This window comes from Astyanax mexicanus, chromosome 10 (genome assembly GCF_023375975.1).
Source record: "Astyanax mexicanus isolate ESR-SI-001 chromosome 10, AstMex3_surface, whole genome shotgun sequence".
Taxonomy (NCBI): Eukaryota; Metazoa; Chordata; class Actinopteri; order Characiformes; family Acestrorhamphidae; genus Astyanax; species Astyanax mexicanus.
In genome coordinates this window covers 45,528,335-45,551,139 of record NC_064417.1, presented here as the reverse complement: position 1 = coordinate 45,551,139, position 22,805 = coordinate 45,528,335, and the positions used below count along the sequence as shown (strand labels likewise).

Below are 22,805 nucleotides of genomic sequence, written 5' to 3'. Positions count from 1 at the left end.
CCATCACTGAGGACAGTATGAATACTAAGAATGGCGTTGGATTACAGCTCTCACACTGACACTCTGTGTGAATTGTGTCTGTGGATCTTTGTGTTCCTGACAGGGACTACTTGAGCATATGGGCTCTGTTTCTTTCTGCAAGACTGGAGGTGTGTGATTTCTTGTCTGGGAGGCTGCAGAGCCCTTTTCCTTCTGCGCAAATAGATCAAGCCTGAACTAATGTTGCTGTATAACTATTCTGTGTTGTTTATCTAGCTCTAGCTTTATCTAGGCTTGAGTTACGTCTTTGTTTTTGATGGAACAGAGTGGCCATGCGTGAACATATGTAAAGAGATAAAGAGATATCATGCTAAATACATGCAAGAAAAATAACTCATCATGCAGCTACTGCTCAGGCAGATTTGTAAATGATTACTGGTGTGGTCTGACTAGGAAATTGTGCATTTACAATGCTAAATCCATGGCCCATAAAAATTATTTAAATTCCAGCAGCTCCTTCTTAGTGCGTTATTTTTGTGCATTATCTTTTCTAGATGTATTAACCGTTACAACCATTGCATGAGTGGTCTTATATACATCATTACCAATTCTACAAAGAGTCTACATACATGGAGATCATCATAAACATATATTTATCATGCTTACAAATCCTACATGAACATACATTATTCCAAATACATCTTTACATCTTTATAAAAGATAAGATCCTAATACACACTTAATAACTACATAAATAGTATATATAAAGGGATATTCCTAAATACATATTAAACTATCTTACGAAGAGTCTTCATAAAAAGATATGATCCTAAATCACCTTTACCAACCTTACTAAGCCTAAATAAATAGATATTAGCCTTAATCCATCTTTACAAATCTTACAAAGGTCCTCTATAAAATATATGATCCTAATACTTATTTAATAACCATGCAAATAGTCTATATAAAGAAGGATGATCCTAAATACATGCTAAACTATCTTACAAGGAGTCTTCACAAAGAGATATGATCCTAAATATATCTTTACCAACCTTACCAAGCCTAAATAAATAGACATAATCCTAAATTCATTTTTACCAATCTTACAAAGAGAGTCTCTACAAAGAGATACGATCCTAATACTTATTTAAAAACCATACAAAGAGTCTTCATAAAGAGATATGACCCCAAATACACCTTTACCAATCTTATAAAGAGCCTCTATAAAAGATACGATCCTAATACTTATTTAATAACCATGCAAATATTCTATATAAAGAAGAACGATCCTAAATACATGCTAAACTATCTTACAAAGAATCTTCATAAAGAGATATGATCCCAAATACACCTTTACCAATCTTATAAAGAGCCTCTATAAAAGATACGATCCTAATACTTATTTAATAACCATGCAAATATTCTATATAAAGAAGAACGATCCTAAATACATGCTAAACTATCTTACAAAGAGTCTTCTTAAAGAGATATGATCCCAAACACATCTTAACCAACCTTACTAAGCCTAAATAAACAGACACAATCTTAATTCCATCTTTACCAATCTTACAAAGAGCCTCTACAAAAGATATGATACTAATACGTATTTAATAACCATACAAAGAGTCTTTATAAAGAGATATGATCCTAAATACACCTTTACCAACTTTACTAAGCCTAAATAAATAGACATAATCTTAACTCCATCTTTACCAATCTTACAAAGAGAGTCTCTATAAAGAGATATGATTCTGAATACTTCTTTAAAAGCCGCAGAGATGTGCTTTAAGCACCGGGTCTAGATGTAGTAACTCGTGCTCTTGCAGAGAGTTTTCTTTTATCCTGTTCACTAAGCATACTGCTGTCATTTTCCCACAACACTCAGAGCAGTCACCCTGAACTATCTGTGCTCCAGTCACTATCTGTGCCTGCAAACAAAAGCTTGGGAATGCTTTCAGCGGCTGCAACAATTCTCCTTAAGTCTCTCCCGGGCCGAGTCCTGACAGTTGCTCTTCCTTTTCTCGCTTTCCGCACAACAAAAGGACTAGCGGGCCTGAAAGAAGAACACGAACCTCGCATCAGCCGTCCGCAATCAGTGACAGATCACTCCAGAATGTTTTACACCTAGGAAAACAAACAGAGCTCGGCCCAGGAGCCAGTCGCTTCGGGCTGCTTTTGTTTGGGTTTGTGTCCGGCCTGATTACTCGACTTTCGGCGTCTCTATTTGTGTGGAAAGAACACCAGAAAGGAGTTAAGAAGGGGATCCCTGTAGATGTTATCAATGGGGGGACGCTGAGCTTTAAAACGACACATGATATTCTGTTTGATTTGAAGGGCAGGGTTTAGGATCACAGTTTGTAAGTCTTCTTCAGCTGTCAAGAAGTGTGTATTGTGTGCTTGTGTGTTTGTTTTGCAGGAATCATCTCATACACAGAGTATCTCTTTCTTCTGTGCATTTTGACAAGTGAGTAGATATGTTCAGGTTCTCTGTATGTGTGTGTTTGTGTGTGTGTGTGTGTGTATGCACTTTTGCTTTGCATTAATTCATTTTTAATATAAAAAAGCATTTAAAGTAGAGGTTCCTACTGGCAATCATGCAAGTTACTATTTTGATTTTGGCAGATCTGTGTTGGAGGTACAAGTTATAATAAAAATTAGCTCTTAATTTAATTTAATTTTATTTAATATTTCAACTCAGGTAATCCAGGCAGGTATTAACCCTAGTCCTAGACTGCAAATCTTTTTTAAAAGAAAAAATTTATTCATACAAAGTTATAGTGTGAGTTTTGGCCGAAATCCAAATTCTAGCTTTGCCATAAAAGTTACAACAGTATATATTTATTCCGTTTTCTTTTTAAATACGTTGCTCTTTGATGTATAAATAAAAGAATGTGACTTTATTTGGGGTAAGAAATGTGGTATTTACTGTACAACTCTGTTATTTAATTTTAGAACTGAACATCATTTTTTTCTTAAATGTTTTGTTGAAAAAATGATATGCTGGTTTAGTTACTCTCAAAACACTGTGCATAGCTGATATTGTATTATACATGTTTATTGTAATAATAAACAAATGATACAGATTTAATATGATTTGGGATTTCAAATAATTAAATGAGCATGAATAATCTTTTTTTTTAGAACCTCGTGCAGGCTTCAGAATAGCTTTCAACATGTTTGACGCAGACGGAAATGCAATGGTGGATAAGAGGGAGTTTACAGTGGTACGTCTTTTTTTCTCATTGATTGGTTTAATATACAGTATGACTGCACTTATGTAATGAATGAACAAATGTAAAGTCACTGTAATAACTTTTCCCATTTAGCTGGAGGAAATTTTTCGAAAGAAAAATGACAAAAAAGAGCGGGGTGGAGATTCAGACAGCACGTCTCAGCTGGTAAGAAAATAGTGTTTATAATATTATGCAGTTATTATTTGTACTAATAACTCTCACCATTAGAGTTACCTTATGCATGTTGTACATACTGGGGTTAGAATAAGATGACATGAAAACAATTAAGGGACACATATAGAATTATGTAGTAAATAGTAAAAAAAGTGTTAGTCCTCCACAATCCCCTGATCTAAACCTGATGAACTGAGATGGTGGTTTGGGATGATCTGCATAAAAGAAAAGCAGCATCTATTGTTCAGCATCTCCAGGAACCCATTTAAGACGGTGAAAATCTATTCCAGGTGACTCTACCTCATGACGCACTTTTTTTTTTACTAAATAATTCCACATGTGTTCCTGTATATCTTTAATAATTTTTTAGTTGCATCCATTTATAAAAGGGTAATACAAAATTACAAAAATGTATAGCATTTCATATTTACCGTACAGTTGTTGTGCAAAGAAAGAGTGCACAACACACATTAGATAGTGTTTAGATTGGTATTTAGTGGTGACAAACGTTCTAAAATGTCTTTTAAAGAGCCACTAAACCCAAAAATGTGTTTTTTAGCCTAATTTCTGCCTCTGCAGTGCCCTCTCAGGTTCAGCTGTGCTATAAGAGGCACACTGCTGCTGCTGCATCTCAGCCACTCAGCTCTCCCGCCTGCCCTGCCTCTAAACCCATACATCACCCAGTGCCCCTTCTAAACTACCCCAGCTAAAATCAGGGGGTTTAATGCCCCTTTAACTTGCCAAGACAAAGAACAAGCAAAGCTTCTTTCTGGGACTGCAGCCTCTATTCTAACTTCTAAACAGTTTAGTTAATCATTAAAAGCTCAATATTACTATGACACTCAGGTACATGATCAGTTTCAGTAAATGTCTGATAACAACTTTACTTAAACTGTTACTTAATGTGAGGTTTCATGTCTAATCATGTGAAAAATATGAATTTATTCTCTTTTCTTTATTCTGCATGTTGCCACCTTACATCATCTTGAAGAGCGTGGAACTGTATGGATACCAGGGTTCTGTAAGCGGTGCTGTATGTATTTTACCATGTTTATGGATCATTAGCAGCATGCTTACGTGACTTTGTTCTGTTCCTGCCTGTTGATGTGTATGATGAATGATTGCACTTATTAATTAATAGATTATTCATAATAGCATCTTTGTATAATGTATCAGACATCACTATTCTTTACATTTTATTTTTATAGGGCTTTTTGGTAGACTCAAAGTCACTTTACATACAAAACAATCAATAACAAAAATTCAAACACCATATACAAATACTTCTACAAACAGATTTACAATACAATAAGAATGAAAAACACAGGTGCACCACTGACTGAATTCAACCTAGACAGATGTCAACGGTCAGATGTTTATTGCTATCTTGGCATGTGCCCAATAAGCATACTCTCCTGCTTATTACACATGCACAGCAGTCAGTGCACAGACCCATAGCACATGCCAGTTAGCAGGTATGTTGTTTTAATTTACATCAACGTTATTATATTATACCTACTACGCCATTATTCTCCTCCCACGCCTGCTTTTCCTCAGGGATTTTTGGTGGATGCCTGCTGTTACTGTAAACCATCTTGCATACCTTCACAGCGTGAGCAAGCAGGTCAGTTTTTCTGCTGAGAAGCGTTGGACACGTCCAGGTAGCTGCGCCCCTTAAATAGCAATCCGCCAAGTCAGAGCACACCTGGCTCTTAAAGGGAATGGCAAGTGATGCACTGAAATAAGTTTCAATGAAACAAACAAAAAAGGAAGAGAGGTAAATACACTGCCTGGCCAAAAAAAAGGTCACACACACCAATATTTCTTTAGACCTCCTTTAGCTTTGATTGCTGCACACATTCACTGTGGCATTGTTTTAATAATCTTCTGCAATGACACAATATTTTTTTTAATCCAGTGTTGCATTAATTTTTCACCAAGATCTTGCAGCATTGATGATGGTAGAGTCTGACCACTGCACAAAGCAGCTCTTCTCCATCCAGCACATCCCAAAGATTCTCAATGAGGTTAAGCTCTGGACTCTGTGGTGAACTCTCTCAATCCATGTGTGAAAATGATGATCTCATGCTCCCTGAATCACTCTTTTACAATTCCAGCCCCATGAATCCTGACTTTGTCATTTTGGAAGATGCTAGTGCCATCAGGAAAGAAAAACTCTATTGATGGAATAACCTGGCCTATATTCAGTATATTCAGGTAGTCAGCTGACCTCATTCTTTCAGCACATTCTTGACCAACTGCAGCAACCCCAGGTCATTTGCTTGGGTAAATCCAGATAGTGGCTTTTTTTGTCCAGGCAGTGTATTATATACAAATAAATAAGAACAATTGTATTAGAAATTACATAAAAGCAGATCTGAAAAGGTGGGTTTGAAGATTGGCAGGTCAGTAGACATCATATCAGTAGTAAATTGTTTGAAGACAGAGAATGACTAATTAAACTATAGATACAAGTGGAGTCAGGTCTGCTTCTTCTTGATTGGATGATTAAAATAAAAAAGCCAACATCCTAACTGGCCCTTTCTGGGTAAAACAAGTGACACCAAGTTTTCTCCTTACCTGGGCCTAAAACTACATCACAGGACTTCCCTGACAGCTCAGAGCAGTGTCCTTTTTCCGTCTAAAGAGCAGTGTTTGGATAAAGTCAGATGAAGTGACCCTCATGCGTGGCTCAGCCTCAGAAAGGCAGGACAATGCAGCCCTAATGGATCTTGGCCGAATGCAAACTGAAACATGTCTCCATTGTGTGGCGGTGCAGCCGAACTGCGCAGGGCAGAGCAGAGTAGATGATTTATGTTACTTGTCTACTGTCAGGCGGCGGTCGCTGAGGCATGGTCTCAAAGATCTCGCTTAAAAGGCCCTCACCTGAAGACTCAGAATTCCTCCTGGACCCCCATGTTTTATTTTTACAGTTATTTGAAAAGTGGTATTTGGACTCAGATTACCTTTTTTGTGACGGCCAAACCATGAAGAGTGGTGTGCCAGTCACACTTGAAGAATGGGCCAGTCCCGGCGGAGAAGAGCAAAGCCGAGGATTTTTTGAAAAAAAAAAAAAATGTACTGAGAATTTTCAGAAGTGCTTTTTTTTGTCTCTTTCAATCCCACCCACCATGAATTTGTCCTAATTGTGATGCCTCAGGACTGCGATTGATTACAATGCAAAGCAAAGAAGACTGTATTTGCACAGTACAGACATTTAGCATAGGCTTTTTTTTTTGCAGCGTTTGAAAAGATCATTGTGGTGATCATTGAAGGCGTGTTGCCTTATTGACTGAACCTGCGTGTGTAGTCATAAATCTTGCGTTTTGTTTGGGGAGTTATAAAGCAAAACGTAAGAACCGTGTTTTGTCAGGTGTGTTACCCTTTCCAAATCCCTGCAAGGCACAGATGATGGAAAAAATTGTGTAACAAAGAAAATGACTCTTGATAATTATAATAATAATGGATCAAATATATAATAATTAAAAATATTAAACAGCAGGTGTGGAACTCTGCTTTCTGCATTATGATCCACAGCAGTCAGACAGTACCTCGCTGAGTTTAGTGAGCTGTGGCAATAGGACTGAAAGAAGCACCTGAATAATTAATAATTAAGCTGTGTTGCTTTACTTTTGTACATATAAAGTATATTAAACTAGGGCTCGACAATAATGTAATATTGTTAATTATTGTTCAAATATTTATAGCACTTAATCATTTTATTTGCGATATTTCAGTATAAATCAAAACCCACCTGAGGGCCACATTAAGATGGTAACTTAACCTATTAAATTACTAAGATTCAGAGCTGAAAATCTCAGTCTATCATGCACATATCAAAAACAGTCACCTCAATCTTTATCAAAAAAACACCAATTAATCCATCTCAGAAAAAAAAGTTAGCATCCACTGAGACGGCCTTCTTTTAACCTACCTAACATTGAGCCGGCAGCTACATTGTCAATAATCGAAGGTCAATAATTAAAGATTAGCGTGAACTATAGACATATTCCACATTTTATATCAAACAACAGAACCTACACAATCTAACCAGCAGAATGAAGTTGATTTAGTGATTAATTCAGCTTGGAAACTTCACCTGTTAGCTATTAGCCACTGTGGCCAATCCGCCATTGTGGGCTTCATAATAAAAGTCCCCGGCCCCTGTTTAAATTTGGTTAATATTTGCATTACATTTTAGGCCTTTCAAGCAAGGGTGATATTATTGTATTGTTACAGACCAACTTATTTCAGCTATTAATGTAAAAACATGTCTTAGAGTGTAGTTACTCTTTAAGACATGTTTGAGTAGCCAAGAATCACCAGTATTTACAGCATCTGTTACTCACTCACTGACATACAATTCACTGTCAAGATAACAATAAATGTCTGACTGTTGACGTCTGTGTAGGCTGAATTCAGTCAGTGGTGCACCTGTGTTTGCTGTAGTGAAGATAGCAATATGCAGAAATTTACCTGAAAACACTTCATTTCCAACCACAATGCCCATCAGTGTAGATAAATTCACAAGCACAGTTGCTATTTAAAAGATGTAGGTGAAAGGCATGAAAATAGACTGTTTGCAGAGTGCAAGATATAAATGTATAAATATATATAAAAATCTAACTAAATGTAACAAAAAAAAATTTTTTTTTACTTTTACAGTTACTGCTTTAAAGGCCAATTAATTCTATTTACAGTCACTTGCAAATGTTTTATTTGCAATGAATTAAATAGTTTATTTACTGTGTGCACAATCTATTTTCTATATCTTTGTGATGAGTTAATGATTTAGTTAACCTGCATGATGATGATGGTTTTAATATAACCTCTATGTAAGAGCAAAGACAATATTAAAGGAATACTCCAGTCCTACTGTATGTGTGTGTATATATATATATATATATATATATATGTAATATATACTTAATTAGCAAGCACAGTAATTTACCTTTATATCAAATTGATCATATAAAAGCCAGTGAGCAGCTGTGTCAGTATTCCTTTAATAAAACTGCAATATTGCTAAACTAATTCTGAATTTCCTTCAGCGTTGAAGGGATTTCTTGTCTGAATGAATATGCATGTGTGTGTGCATGTTTTCTTGTTTAATAAATGCCTGTTCTGAAGCCTTTTTAACAGCTATGCTTTTGATATGCAGGTCCTTAAAAAAGACCAGGCTGAGTTTGAACCCAGAAGCTTCTGGGATGTGCTGAAGCAGGGTGCCAAAGTAGTTCTGTTTTCAGATCTGGTGGAGGTACATATTTGCTGTCTCATCATTTGATGTCTCCTGACATCTATTTTATAATGCCATTTTTGAATAGATGTAGTCTCTTGTAAAGTGAAGGTTTTTTATGTCTTTGTTTCCTGTACATCTGTTTTAGATGTCAGTGTAGACTACAAAATAATATTAATATGTTTGTCAAGCTTTGTTGCTATATACATAATATTGTTTTTAAATTGCGAACATGTCTGTAAGTATCACAATGCATTGTAATGTTTTTGTAAAATCAGCCACCCCTACTTTAAGGACTATTAGAAGTATGGACAGTCCACTTGTCCCCATATTTCCTCTTTTTTCTCCTTTTTTATCTACAGTCCCTAATTTTAACAAATTTTCCTGTGCTAATATTGTCAGTTTTGTATTTCCAGGGGGTTAAATTAGATTGTATTAGCTTTGGTTAATCTCAGCGGCAAACAGAGCATAACTCTTGTTCTGTAATTTGGTGAAAATTTAAATGGTCAATTTTCACTGTTGAAACATTTCCCTTACACTTACTGGGCAAACTTGGGCAACTATCCAGTGGAAAAAAACATTTATATCTAGTCATTTAGGCTGTACTTAAAACTCAATGAAGATGACCTGAGACGCACTTGGTCTGGGAAAAAGGGGCTGTCCAATTTTGGCTTAAATTTTGTAAAATATAAGGAAGACAAACATGGTGTCTATGCTTATATACAGACATTGATCAGGACAGGGCTCATTAACATTACTACACTTGTGTAACAGTGTGGTCCTGCTAGGTAGAACTTTGAAGGGTTAAAGTCTTTTTTATTTTTGGTTTAAAAGATTTTTTATAAATGACTCCATATACTGTACAACTTTTTATAGTTTCTATATTGCACCAAAAAAGCTTGTACCTCACCACAGTTGCAGGAGCACTGCTGTTTGCAGAGCATGTATACAGTAGGTCAATTAAAGCATTATAGAAAAGCTTTATCATGATCAGCAATAGATCCGACCTGAAAGGACAGAACTCTGACATAAAATGCAGATTTTTTTTTTGCACGGGTAACTTGTTCGCTGTCTGGCATGAGGTGACTGCTCCTTATTCTGTCCTTGCTCAAAAGACTATTTAAATAATGCTCAAACGTTTGATTTAACCCACTTGAATGGCTTTCTGTCACTACTCAACAAGACAGTCTGAAAGCCAAAAGCAGGGCTTCTGTTCTAGAACATGAGTCTCTGACTTTTGCTTTATTAAAAACTACTAAACAGCATCAGTGTGTTCATCACCATACAGTTGTTTGTACTGGTTTGTGTCTGTGTTCATCCTGTGGATAAGCAAGTTTGGAAACTGTGTGACTGTTTCATTCTGCTAGTACTTTTGCTGTCAGTCTGTTGTATTGGATCAGTAATGTACATGTTTTTTAATATTTGCGTCGGCCTTTACAGAACGTCCAGGAGAACATCACTGACACCACTCTGCTGGTGCACTTCTTTGGAAAGAAAGGGAACTCTGAACTGAACTTTCAAGACTTTTACAGGTAAAACACAATTTTGCATGTATTTTAATGTAATAATAAATAAGTGCTGTTCATGCATTAATCTAAATTAATATTCAGAAACTACTGCTATGAATCTTTCTTTTTTTTTAAACCATTACACTGACATGTCACATAACAGGAGCCAGACTATTGGCATGTCCCATTAAAGCTAAGGAATGCTACACTGACTTAAAATGAAATCAAAATCAGACCAAAATGAATAGTATGTTCTTAATTATGAGGCAAAAAGTGATCAGCTGCTATACACACTGTCACACACTCATCCCCAAAAATAATAATGCAGTCTAGCATGCTGCAGAATTTGGCATGGAGTTGCAGGCATGTTTCTGGCAAATATGTAAATGGTTACAGGTGTGGTCTGATTAGACAATGGGTTTGCCACAAGAGGGTGTAGAAAAAAGGCTCTCAGAGAAGCTTTTGGGAAGTTTACCTCCTGGTGAGAGATCAAGACATTTTTACCAGTTGACAGAGAGGGGACATCATTGGACTCAGAGAAGCAGGATGGTGGCTTCAATGATTTACCCATCTTCTAGGTCATTTATTAGCCACTGTTGCTATTGTTTGCAGTTTTTGGACTGTTATAAACTGGAACAGTCTTATCTTAAGCAACAAATCCTGGTTCTGTTTGGGAACAAACAGTGTTTGGGTTTGAGTATTGAGTATGTGATAATCTGGGGAACTATCACATACGCAGAAACTACGAATGTGTATAACTCTTACTAAAGTCTGTGGAAACAGTCTAGTCATTTTTTCTCAGTTTATGATAGCATTGTCTATCTCACCATCACATCTGTGTCTCACCTCTGTCTGCAGATTCATGGACAACTTGCAGACAGAAGTGCTGGAGATTGAGTTCCTGTCCTATTCTAAGGGCATGACCACCATCAGCGAGGAGGACTTTGCTCGTATCCTCCTGCGCTACACCACTGTAGACAACATCGGCAGCTACCTGGAGAATGTGCGTCAGAGCATACCAGATGAGAAGGTAAGCTTTCACTCTTCCTCCTTTCTTCTCACGTCTACTGACGTGACTCGGCTCGCTACAGCTCACTGATCTTTGGACAGGCCCGTATGTGCAGCGTGTCGATGCTGCAGTGCTGCAGAGTCGAGTCTGGCTTTTTAAAAGCACTGTCAGACTGAGCTGCCATACCAGGTGTTGGATTACTATACGACCTTAAAAAAGGGGGTTCTCCAAGGGTGCTTTTTTTGTAGTAAAGGCAGTTTAAGTTAGTTCTAATACTGTATAGAATAGAATTTTGAAAATGCAGAGAACCATTGGAATGCTCAAATTATCATATTGCTAATTAAACATTTATTCCTTGGACCTTAGTAACATAATACAAGAAGATAAGCAAATCCCTTTTTGCATGAGGCCCATACTAATCTCTTCCCCTATACTCTACTCTTTCACGTGCTGACATTTAACTGCATGAAAATTAAATATTCTAACTCTAATAATTGATTAATTATAAAAAAGATATATAAACTACCTTTAAAGCATAGTTCTGTATACAGTTACTATCAGAATTATTAAACCCCCTTTGCAGATTAATTTGCACAATTTAGTAACTTTAATCTATCTGTTATAAACAAATTAAACAAAAACAATTTAAAAAGCTCAACACAATTAAATAAAATTCTCTAATTAAACACAGAATATTAATGTGATTATTCTAAATAATCCTTATTATTATTATTATTATTCCTTTTTTTATTTAAAGGAAATAAAGAAGAACACATCACCACTACATGTCAAAACACTTTTGGGCTAATGCTAAAATTTTTATAGTTTGGCTCAATGTATTAAAAAACATACCATGAAGTTTGGGTTGTAGGTGACGTTTAAGTCATGTCTTATTCTGTGATATTAGTAGCTGTTTGGAATCCACAATTTAAACAGGAATCATTTAAATAGCTTAACACAACTAATAAAACAAGGAGTTTCTTCAAATTTTATGAAACATACCACTTTAATATACCACACTTTCAAACCAAGATGCTGACACTACACACTAAGAAAAGTAAGTACAGATTTGTACCTAAAAGAGTACAAAGCTTGTCGCTGGGGCTGTACCTTATACTGAGGTACAAAAAAGTACCTTTCAGTGAAAGTCCTTTTTTGTACCCATGGTTTTTGTGCCAGTAAAGGTTATAAAGATTATAAACGTTATCATCAACTGAATATGGCTCAAAAACTTGATGATCCAAAATTGTCTGGCGTTCAAATAAAAAATGTGCAATTAAAATATATATTGTTTATCAGTGCAGTGATACAGAATACTGAATGTACCCTTTGGCTGGTTAAATGGTACAAATTTGTACTTATTGCTGTTAGAAATTACTTTGTACTTCAGAGGGAACAAATCTGACCCTGTAAAGACCAATATTGTACCTTTGAGAGTACAATTATGAAGAGTGTACCTTTGAGTACAAAAAAGTACTCATATCGTACCTCTGTTTTTTAGAGTGTATGGCCTGAAGGTCGTGAGATTGAATCCTGTGTCATGCTGCGTCGCCATCAGCAGCCGGAGTCTGAGAGAGCACAATGGAGAGCACAATGGCGCTCTCTCCCCTCATCACTCTCATTGTGATACTAGCTGAAACATTTGCCCTGTTGGCTGATAAATCAGAGCTGGGGATCTGGCGCTTTCCTCCGATTGATTTGGCTGTTAAACAATCAATCCTATGTTAGAAGAAACACTGCAGTATGACTTCACTAATTCGAAAAAAATACACAAAAAGTGTTTTTTTTTGCTATTTACACCTAGATATTTTTGGTTGCCAAATATTCTGTGCACTCCTAATTTTGATTTTGATTAGGATTAACCCCTTAACAGGCGAGGATTTTTGCCAATCGTCTGCCTGACATTACACCACTAAATCTTGAGGATTTCTATTTAAGCATAACATAAAAACCTTTCATAAGGAACATTACTGTGAAGCATGATTGTAATTGTAATAGAAAAAGTAAATCTGCTAATGTCAAAATATAATGAATAAGATCACTTTAAAATCAATATTTTCCTGAATACAATTAAACAGTTTATGTCCTCCAAACCTTTAGTTTTGTTATGTTTGTCTAGTTTTTACATCTATTTTGAAACATGCAGAATTTGGGTTGATTCCTGTTACTGATCTGGAATTATTAAGTGGAGTAGAGAGAAACCAGGCAGCTTCTCCAAGCCCTCAAATTTTCAGAATGTAAATAAATTATTTTTCTGCAGAAAAAAAGGGTTTTGTATCACCTACACCTGTAGCCCGTGTACGGGACAAGGAATTTTAAGTTAAACTCAACCATATACATAACTACAATATTACTGTAAATACTGGAATTGTAACATGGTGGAGGTTCTTGGGGCGTTAGGCCGTTTATGGCCATTTAGGTGTTAGTTTATTCTCTATGCAAACTGACCCATGTGTGAGAGGTGACGAGTTTAGCAGCTTTTGAGGTAGCTGTTGGTGGATGGCCATTGATGATGAAGTGTGTCTCATCACTGAGTTAAGAGATTGTTTTATGCAGTTCAGCTTGTAACAACAGCAGAGAGTCACACGTTACTCACTAGTTCATTTGTAAAACAGACACCAGAAGGGCCTCAGCAAAAGCACGGTCTCTAGTGTCTGGAAATGGATGAGTGGAATTCAAAGGACTCCTGGGCTGCTAATCTGCTAGCCTTGAGATGTTTTGGACAGATTCCCTTTGTTTTTGTTTATGTGAGAATCGGGTTAATCTTCTTTAGAAAAAAATCTGCAAACGGCTTGACCCCTTCCTAAAGCCTGCAATCCGGAGGCGCTGACAGCTCGGAGTCACGGCCTGCACGAGGACTCGGCCTGACACTCTCTGACTGTTTGACTAAGTCCTTCTCTGCCTTTAGATCTGTTATCTGCCTGATGGCTTCAAGGTCCCTCAGACACTTAAGGCTTCCTCTGATTTCTCTCAGAGTTGTTCAAACAGTGTTGGGACATCTTTTTGGAGAGTCATTATTTTTATGGGTTTTCTCCCATGGTGACGTCTCTCAATGTCTCAGTGTGGTGTAGAATATTTTTTTCTCCTATTATCTGTATGGTCAGTTTGACTCCATTTAATGGTTAAAATGACTGACATAAATTTTCATCAGGGACAACACATATTAATCAAAATAAAATATACTAGAGTTGGCTAGTTTTATTGTTTCATTAATTATTTCCAATTATGTTTCTATTTTCTAGCCAATGTCAAAGGCCTAATGGACTAAGGACTAATGGTAGAAAAAAAAATCCAATAAATAATAAACTAAAACTAAAGTTAGGCAAAAAATACTAATTAATTAATTACATTAATACTTTTCTCTGTTTGTGTGCTCATGTAGTGTACTGTCCCGTCCATTAAAAAAAAAGGGTGTTGTGCGTCATAGTTTATGAGCTTTTCAAATTTTAATGAAGACAACCAAGTAAATATTATTTATCCATTAACATGATAAAATATTTTCAGTGTCCTGCACACTTTTTCTATGCATCAGTTATCTTTTAGGGGTCAGGCTGACCCCAGGCTTGTATAGCTGTATTATACATGAAAACATATTTTACACACATTAGTTAAATTGTTAAATAATACTGAGGTCACAATGACATGCAGCTTTATAATCTTCAGTAAAAGCTTCCACTGGTTTAAATTCTAGGGTCTATTTAGAGAGTTTTAGGTATTAGTAAGATTAAAGGGTATTACTAAATTTAAGCAGGGTTAATATATTTCTTTAAAATAGTTTATAGTTAAGTTTATTGTTAAAAAAGGCACATTTTTGTTAATTGATATGTCTCAAAAAACTTTGAGTTAAGTTTTTTTTTCTCTTCCAGGGTATCAGTTTTGAGGAATTCAGGTCCTTCTTTCAGTTCCTCAACAATTTGGAGGACTTTGCCATTGCCATGCAAATGTACAACTTTGCCAGTCGCTCAATTGGACAAGGTAAATTGAGTCAGAACTCAATTTTTAAGTTTTACTTAGTTTAAAGTGACAGTCCTTAAGTTTTGTTGATTTAGAGACCACTGTTGAGAATGTCTAATTGCACCAAGTATGCAGCAAAATACGTTTAAATTCTGTATTGTGGGGGCTCTGAGTGGTCCAGCGGGCTAAGCTCAGGGCATCGCCGGTTCCGATCCTGTTCATGTAGCTTGCCATTGGCTACCGGAGCCCTGAGAGTGCACAATTGGCCTTGCTTTCTCTGAGTGGGTAAATGCTTTCTCCCCTCATCACTCCAGTGGGTAATGTTGATCAGCATGAGCCGTCTGTGAGCTGATGTATCAAAACCGAGTCGCTGAGCTTTTCTCTGCGCGCACTGTGATGCTACTCTGCAGTGCTACATCAGTTTGAAAAAAGGCAACTTGCCATGTATCAGAGGAGGCATGTGCTAGTCTTCACCTGCCTGGTGTTGGGGCATCGCTAGTGACAGGGGGAGGCCTAATGAGTGGGTTGGGTAATTGGCCGTGTAAATTGGTAAAACAATTAGAAATAAAAGAAAAATGATAAAATCTGTATTGTGTAAATGGTCTGATAAAGATTGAGTTTGCTGTTCTGATATCTCCATATCAGTGCTACTAGTAGCTTCACAGTTGCTCAAATAATCAGTAAAAGCTGTCGGAAAGTCATGTGATACGGCCAAAAAGACCTTTCAGACTGCTCTCTATATATATAGTTTTTCAGAGATGGTTGAAGAAGTGTATTGTTGCAATGTATTAGAATGTTGTTCCCCTTCCCTCTCAGGAATGCTACTGCTTTCATTTTCAAACACATTTGTACTTATTTTAACCTGTTTTCTTGAGTGTGCAGATGTCTGCCATTGACCTGCTTCACTGTAATCTTTAATTTCCCCCCCGCAGATGAGTTTGGACGTGCTGTTTATGTAGCCACAGGCCACAAACTCTCTGCACACCTCGTCAACATCATCTTCAAGATTTTCGACGTCGACCACGATGACCAGCTGAGCTACAAGGAGTTCATTGGCATCATGAAGGACCGCCTGCATCGCGGCTCCTCGGTAAATAAGAGCGGAAGGTCCGCTGGGGTTGTGTAAACGCCGTTTATCTTCTTTTTACTGCACTGCAGGTGACAGCAGGGTTATGAACCCCCAATCAGTCTGGGGAAAATCCCTGTCCGGCAGGGGTTTAGCTAAAGGAAATCAAACAGCCTGAAATTCTAGTTCAGGCTTTGAACAGTAGCGTGACGTGATGGAGACTGCGGGTAAAGTGGCGGACATTAATCACATTTATTGACAGGTTCAGTTAGTTCATTTAACAGAAGAACCAGCCAGTGTAAATCATATTCTGCCTTTTATATCTGAAGTTATATGATGTATAATGTGAGGTAAGTTCTAGCTCAAGTCAGTCATTATAGTAAGGTGCTGTCTGTCATTCAGTAACTTGTTTTTGTGTTGCGTGGGTTCAGACAGGTTTCTCTGGTGCTGGAAATCAGTTGCCTGAAGAGTTTCTGCCATCTAGTGGACATGTTTGTGAAATTTCGGCATTATTGTTGTACTGGGCTAGGGCTGTCCATGCTTGATCATAAAGAGTCAGTGTCTAGCACAGTTTTTCTGGTGCAGTTGAGCTTGAAAAACCCTATTCTGGGCTGCAAAAACTGTCTTTGGGATAATTTGACTTAAATTTAATTCACTTTTTCACATTTATGAAGAATAAATAGTCATGCTGGTTTTACTTCTAATTTTACATTAATTATACACTTTCTGTATATTGTTAACTACTACATCTAATGAATTCTGTCTTAAAATGGCAGCTTTTTAAGTCAATTGGTCCACATTCTAAAATGTATCTTATTTTATTTATTTCACTGAGATCCACTTCTGTTATGTAATTTTTTTCACTGAAAATGGGCAGATTTGTTTTACATACATATTTTAACATATTTTCCAATATCCATCTTTATCCTTCAGATGCACTGTAATGTGCTCTTTTTAAAAAATTCTAGACTAAAATAGAAACTTAAATTTAGAAGCAATTAATTAAATTAAATTAAACATAGGTCGTCAAAAAACAGTGGACCAATTTCACCTCAGTTTTACTGAGCAGACATCTTTACTCTGCTATGTGGTAGAGGTATATATACAATCCTGTGCCAGCTTCAAATGAGAACAGTTCAACAAAACAAGATTAGAAAAATTAGAAAAAAATCCTGTTTAACCATTTGTTTAACCAATAAAGTGCAAGCTTTAAACATGCACTTTTCTGGATAAGCGGAGAGGTGCACAACTGTCAAGCATGTGGACTGAGGCAGTAGAGTAATATCAAGATTGTACACCAGGAGGTTGGAAATTCTCTCTATTACACTCTGTACTTCAGCAAAAGATGCTCCACATATGAGTTGCTAATGCATCCATTTCCCTTTATAAAGCTACGAGTCGTCTCTGGAATATGAGTTTTTTTGTTGTGGGTGAAGAAAGCGACGTTTATACACGTATCAGTGTGCGCATGTGAGGCGTTTCAGGGACAGATTCGTTTACATTACACACAGATACTGATCACTTACAATTGTGAATGTGACCCGTCAAGATCCGATCTGAGCAAAAAATCAGATTTGAGCAATGTGGCTTGTAATGTGTATGTAGCCATAATGACTTTGAAGCTGTATCTTGAGATTCAAAGCTGAAGGTGGTAAAATTGGTTCAGAATTGTAGTTTAAAACCCCCATTACTTTTAGTTTTCTTTATTCACTTGTTTTTCCATTTTGTCCTGGAACATTCATTTTTTAATTACTGTGAATAAAAAGGTTTTTGTTGGGACTTGATTTGGCCAACACATTTACACCATCATAGAACTGAATACTGTGATTTAAGCTTTCAGCTTTACATAAAGCAATAACAAGTCAGTTTGCTATGATGTGCGCCTTTTAAAACAGAAAAATGTTCATTTAAAATGTTCATTCACAGGCTTTATTTGCTAAGTGATGTTTTATAACACCCTTTCTTACCTAAAGTGACTGATTGTCTCCTATTTGTACTGTTTTCTCTTCATTCCCCAGGGATATCGAGGTGAGGAGCGGTTCACATCCTTTAAAGGCTGCATGAAGAAGGAGCTGGCTGGAAAATAGGTCACTACTCTGGGATACAGGATTTTGTTGAAGCTAAAACTCTGCTAAAAACTTGTACTGTCTTATGTTCTTTATTTATTTATTAATTTATTCCTTTTTTATAGTGGAGTCAGACCTTGTCTTTTTTCTATCCTTAACAAAATCACATAGCATGGTGTTACGGCCTTGCTTAGAAGAATTTGTAATTGAATGTTTACTAAACACAAAAAAGATAGAGCACAACTCAACTGTGAGCCACAATTTTGAGTTATCTCATATTGTGTCAAATTGCCCTGTAATTGTTTTTATTTCGACAGGTGCTCGATACTAGTTCAGCACAGCCTGCAGGAGAAGGAGCTGTTTTAACATAGATTTACAGTATAAGAGTTAAACTTAAGCTTGTGCTTGTTACTTACTAGTTACTAACCTTTGGCATTCAGTTATAGGATGTAGGATATTCAGTAGGTTATGTAGGATATGGTATTATAAGTAGCGCATGGTGCCATTTTAAACTTTCTGCACTTGAATTACAAAATAGTTGCACCAAGAAGAAATCAACCAACAGGAATGAAACTTGGTGGGTAGTTGTGTCAGACTGGCATAAAGTGACTGAGATTTGCAGAATAACAACTTTTTCCACCTTTGGTCTTCATTACAGGCACTTTGGCAGCCCAACATTACATTAATATGGTCCAGTGACTCTAATCTGACCGAGTAATCTAACGCGTTATTATTTCTAATTTAGTAATCAGATTAAAGTTACTTATCCCATTCACTGTCCATCATTTTCCTTAGTTAAAATATATTGTAGCGTTCGGCTGGGTGCTTTCAAGGATAGACGAGAAAGCTGTTAACAGTTGTTGGGACAGTAATGGGTTAATGCTTAAAAATGTAAGGTATTCTGGGAATTGTAGTGTAGGTGTATAGTCACCTAGATGCTGCAGCAGCAGGTTAAGTTCTCTTTCTCGCTCATTTTTGTTGTTTTAGCACAGACATTTGTTTTATTTTTTGTTTCATGACCAACTAGGCTACAATAAATGCCCAGTACTTGGCTTTAACCCTGGTTCTGGTTCCAGGAAAAGAACAAAAATGTGGGTATTACCCCAGAACAGGTAGAAGTTTACCTCGTCTAACTCATGGAACTATGGTGGAAACTAGCTCCCCTGTTGACAGCTGCTGAAAGTAACTAATAAAGTAACTTAAAAGTAACTTTTCAAATTAAGTAATCCATGAAGTAACTTCATAAGTAATCAGATTACTTATTGAAATGTGCGGGATGCTAATAGACGCACTATCAACACTCCCTACACACCTACCTTCTAAATCTGCAGGAACTGCATGATAATATTTAAGCTGCATGGGATGGATTATCAAAGAACACTATTATTAGAAACATATGGAGTCCATACTGAGGCAGCTGGCATGTTGCACATGGGTTACACACTACTTCTGTAGGAGTAGCTCAATAAGTAATAAGACTTGCTCAAATCAGTCCTAATTTTTTATATTTTTTTGTTCCTTTCCGAATTGGGGTGTAACTGTACAGAAATTTCATGGTTCGGTTCACGCCTCGGTATAAATTGTTGTAATGGGGCTCAATCACTTTTGGGAGAGACAGACAGACAGACGGCGTGAGCGAAAGAGAGAGACAGAAAGACAGACAAACAGACGGCACGAGCAAAAGAGAGAGACAGACAGACCTAACCCTTGTTGACACTGGAAAGCAACAGGCGACCATTAGTTTCCCATAGCAGCGCAGCGACAGTGTGTGGACAGTTTGACTCATCTGCATTTCTGCGCACGCTCTCGTCTCGTTTGCGCAAACCAAACCGTGACCCTGTACTGTGACAGTTCTTAAAGAATACACGTACCGTTAAGCCCCTACCGAAAAGCATTGTAATCCAATTTTTTTTTCTGGGTGCAACTATTTATTTGATGATAAGTGCATTTAAACTTTGGACAGGTATACAGGCTGTTAGTTAAACACAGCTTACAGAGGGAAGGACTGATTTAGCCCAGACTGATAATACAAGAGTTAAGTTAAAGCTTGTTACGTACTAGTTACTAGCTTTTGGCGTTTGGTTTTATGTAGGATAGTAAGTAGAATATGTAGGATATTGAGAGGTATTGAGTAGCATTATGCCATTCTAATCTTTCTGCACTTTTAGTAGTTACATTATAGTTTCCCATATACTGTTTATTCTATTTATTGTGATATTTATGCATTTCAATGTTCTGTTCTTTGTACATAACAGTGTCTCACACTGCATCACTCGTTTTTGTCTCTTTATATGTTTAACCTGAGAACAATAGCCATAGAGCACTGAAGACAAGGTAGAGTAGGGTCTTCAGTCTGAGTACCCCAAGCGATGATGTTACTGACACACGAGTCAAAATCTGTAAGCCATTGAATCAGATTAACCTACTACCTCCAGGAATTGTACCTAATACCTTATCAGTGTCACACACGCGAAGCCCTTTAAACACCATGAAGTGCGAGATTAAAACACAGCCAGTAGCAGTTAATAGTTTAATAATCAGATACAGTTTGGAAATATTTTATAAATGTGAATATTTTATAAATGATATCAATAATATCAGCTGTTCGGGATCCTGCTGTGTTGATAAAGAGCTAATTCCTTCATTTTGAATCATAGGCACATTCATATAAGTCTTAAAAATCTATCTATCTTTTCTATCTATCCTGTCTTTCTATTACATCAGTTCAGGACTTCTTGATACTAAAACAGTTGTTTAAAACTCTTTAGTACTGTTTTGTGGAGCGTGCAATACATTTCTTTCTACATTTCTACATCTTTTAGATACTTTCTACAGTATAACTATAGGATATCTTTAGATTTTCAATCATATATTTATGCTTATACATGTTTTATTCATTAATAATACTAGTTCTAAATAATCACAATCATCTTGGTTATTAAAAATGTGATAAAGTTTGCTCTTTTTTCAACCTTGTTGCACTATGAAGCTCTATATTCGCTTTGCCATGAGTTCTAAGCTGCATAATCTTCTCTATATAAAGCGAGCACATTGCTAACATACTTTCTCTGAGCCTCTCCACTGCCCAGATCAGCTTACAAACAGCCAGGGACTCCATCCTGCTGCTCATCTCTGTTCAGTGGTGGACGAAGTATCCAAACCATGTACTTTATTTAAAGTAGAGATACCCAATGTAAATAAAATAATATAGTACCAGTCAAAACTTTAGATATATCTCTTCTCATTCAAAGTGTTTTCTTTCTTTTTCTGATTTTTACATTGTACATTTAATATTAAAGACTATATTAAAGCTATACAGGGACACATGCCGAATTATTTTGTGATCAGAAAAAAGTGTTAAACAAACCAGAATATGTTTTATTCTTTAGATTTTTCTAGGTAGCACATTTATCTTTGAGGACATTTGTGTTTTAATCTCAGTGTCTTCATGAGGGAGAGTCACCTGGAAAAGTTTTCTCAGCATGTTGAAGGAGTTCCTGAAGGTGCTGAACAATAGTTGCTGCTTTTCCTTCACGCTGTGAAGCTCCAGCTCATCCCAAATCACCATCTCAGTTGACCAGGTTTAGATCAGGGGATTGTGGAGGACAAACACTTTTTTACTGTTTACTATGTAATTAATGTGTCCCTTAATTGTTCAATATTAATCTTCAATGTAGAAACAAATACATAAATAAATAAAGAAAAAAATTAATGAGAGGAACTTTAAACTTCCCCAAGTATTGAAAGTAAAAGTACCTTGACTTTTGTAACATAGGGCTTGTTTAATCACCTCACTCTTATTTAAATTCACTTATTTTAAGTAAAAAACCTTAAGTGTCTATAATACATAACTTTGAAATGTAGTACAGAAAGTAAAAAAAAAAACAATATCTGTTATTTTGTGTAAAGGAATTACATTTACATTATTACTGTCCACTGCTGCCACTTTTATTCTATCTACATTTTCATTCTTTTATAAAGACAACTTTCAAAAACATATAGAAAAGGTATATAGAATATATAAAGATATATAGAAAGATTCATGTTCAGAAAGGCATCTCTCACTATTTGAAATATGGGGAAAAAATGTGTGTAAAAAGTGTACTGTTCACATTTAATTTTATGAAGGTAATAATGCTGGTTTTGTTTGTGTTGATGTGCATGATGTTGAATTGCTGATGTACTGCATCATGTTAGAGAGCTAGGCTATATTAGTTAGTTAGTTAGTGGTGGTGTGCTGTTCATAAACACTGAAATTAATGAGTTACAGTACAGTACAGTGTTTTACAGTTGTGTATACTGTTACAGAGACTGTTTAAAACTGTCTTAACAATAAAGTATTAAAGAACCAGCTCAGCATTGCATTGTGCTTCTCTCATGGATTGCCTTCTCCAGCCGTCAGTTCTTTCAGTTTTAAAGTGTAGAAAAAACTTTCGTCAGCTATCTCTTATCTTATGCATATACAGCATTTTAGTAATTAAGTCAGACGTCCCAAGTCTCCCGGAAGTAGCGGTAGTCTACCACATATCAATAACGACCCCCTGATGCCTGCAAGTGAGATAAAATCTCCTGGAATCTAG

At 36.4% G+C, this 22,805-nt stretch overlaps 1 protein-coding gene across 2 annotated transcripts in view; it reads left to right on the top strand.

Annotated features, from left to right (window-relative positions):
* The window catches only part of micu3b (mitochondrial calcium uptake family, member 3b), a 33,545-nt gene extending 10,969 nt beyond the window's left edge, over positions 1 to 22,576 (top strand). Inside the window, exons 5-14 of one of the 2 annotated variants that reach the window (XM_007258675.3) lie at positions 2,396 to 2,443; positions 3,121 to 3,203; positions 3,306 to 3,377; positions 4,378 to 4,419; positions 8,548 to 8,643; positions 10,063 to 10,154; positions 10,989 to 11,160; positions 15,006 to 15,114; positions 16,026 to 16,183; positions 18,178 to 22,576. In XM_007258675.3, coding sequence (XP_007258737.2) covers positions 2,396 to 2,443; positions 3,121 to 3,203; positions 3,306 to 3,377; positions 4,378 to 4,419; positions 8,548 to 8,643; positions 10,063 to 10,154; positions 10,989 to 11,160; positions 15,006 to 15,114; positions 16,026 to 16,183; positions 18,178 to 18,246 — 941 coding nt within the window. In that variant the 3' untranslated portion in view covers positions 18,247 to 22,576. The remainder of the gene's footprint in view (positions 1 to 2,395; positions 2,444 to 3,120; positions 3,204 to 3,305; positions 3,378 to 4,377; positions 4,420 to 8,547; positions 8,644 to 10,062; positions 10,155 to 10,988; positions 11,161 to 15,005; positions 15,115 to 16,025; positions 16,184 to 18,177) is intronic. The other variant, XM_022684223.2, reaches the window with a different exon arrangement.
* Positions 22,577 to 22,805: the final 229 nt, after the last annotated feature.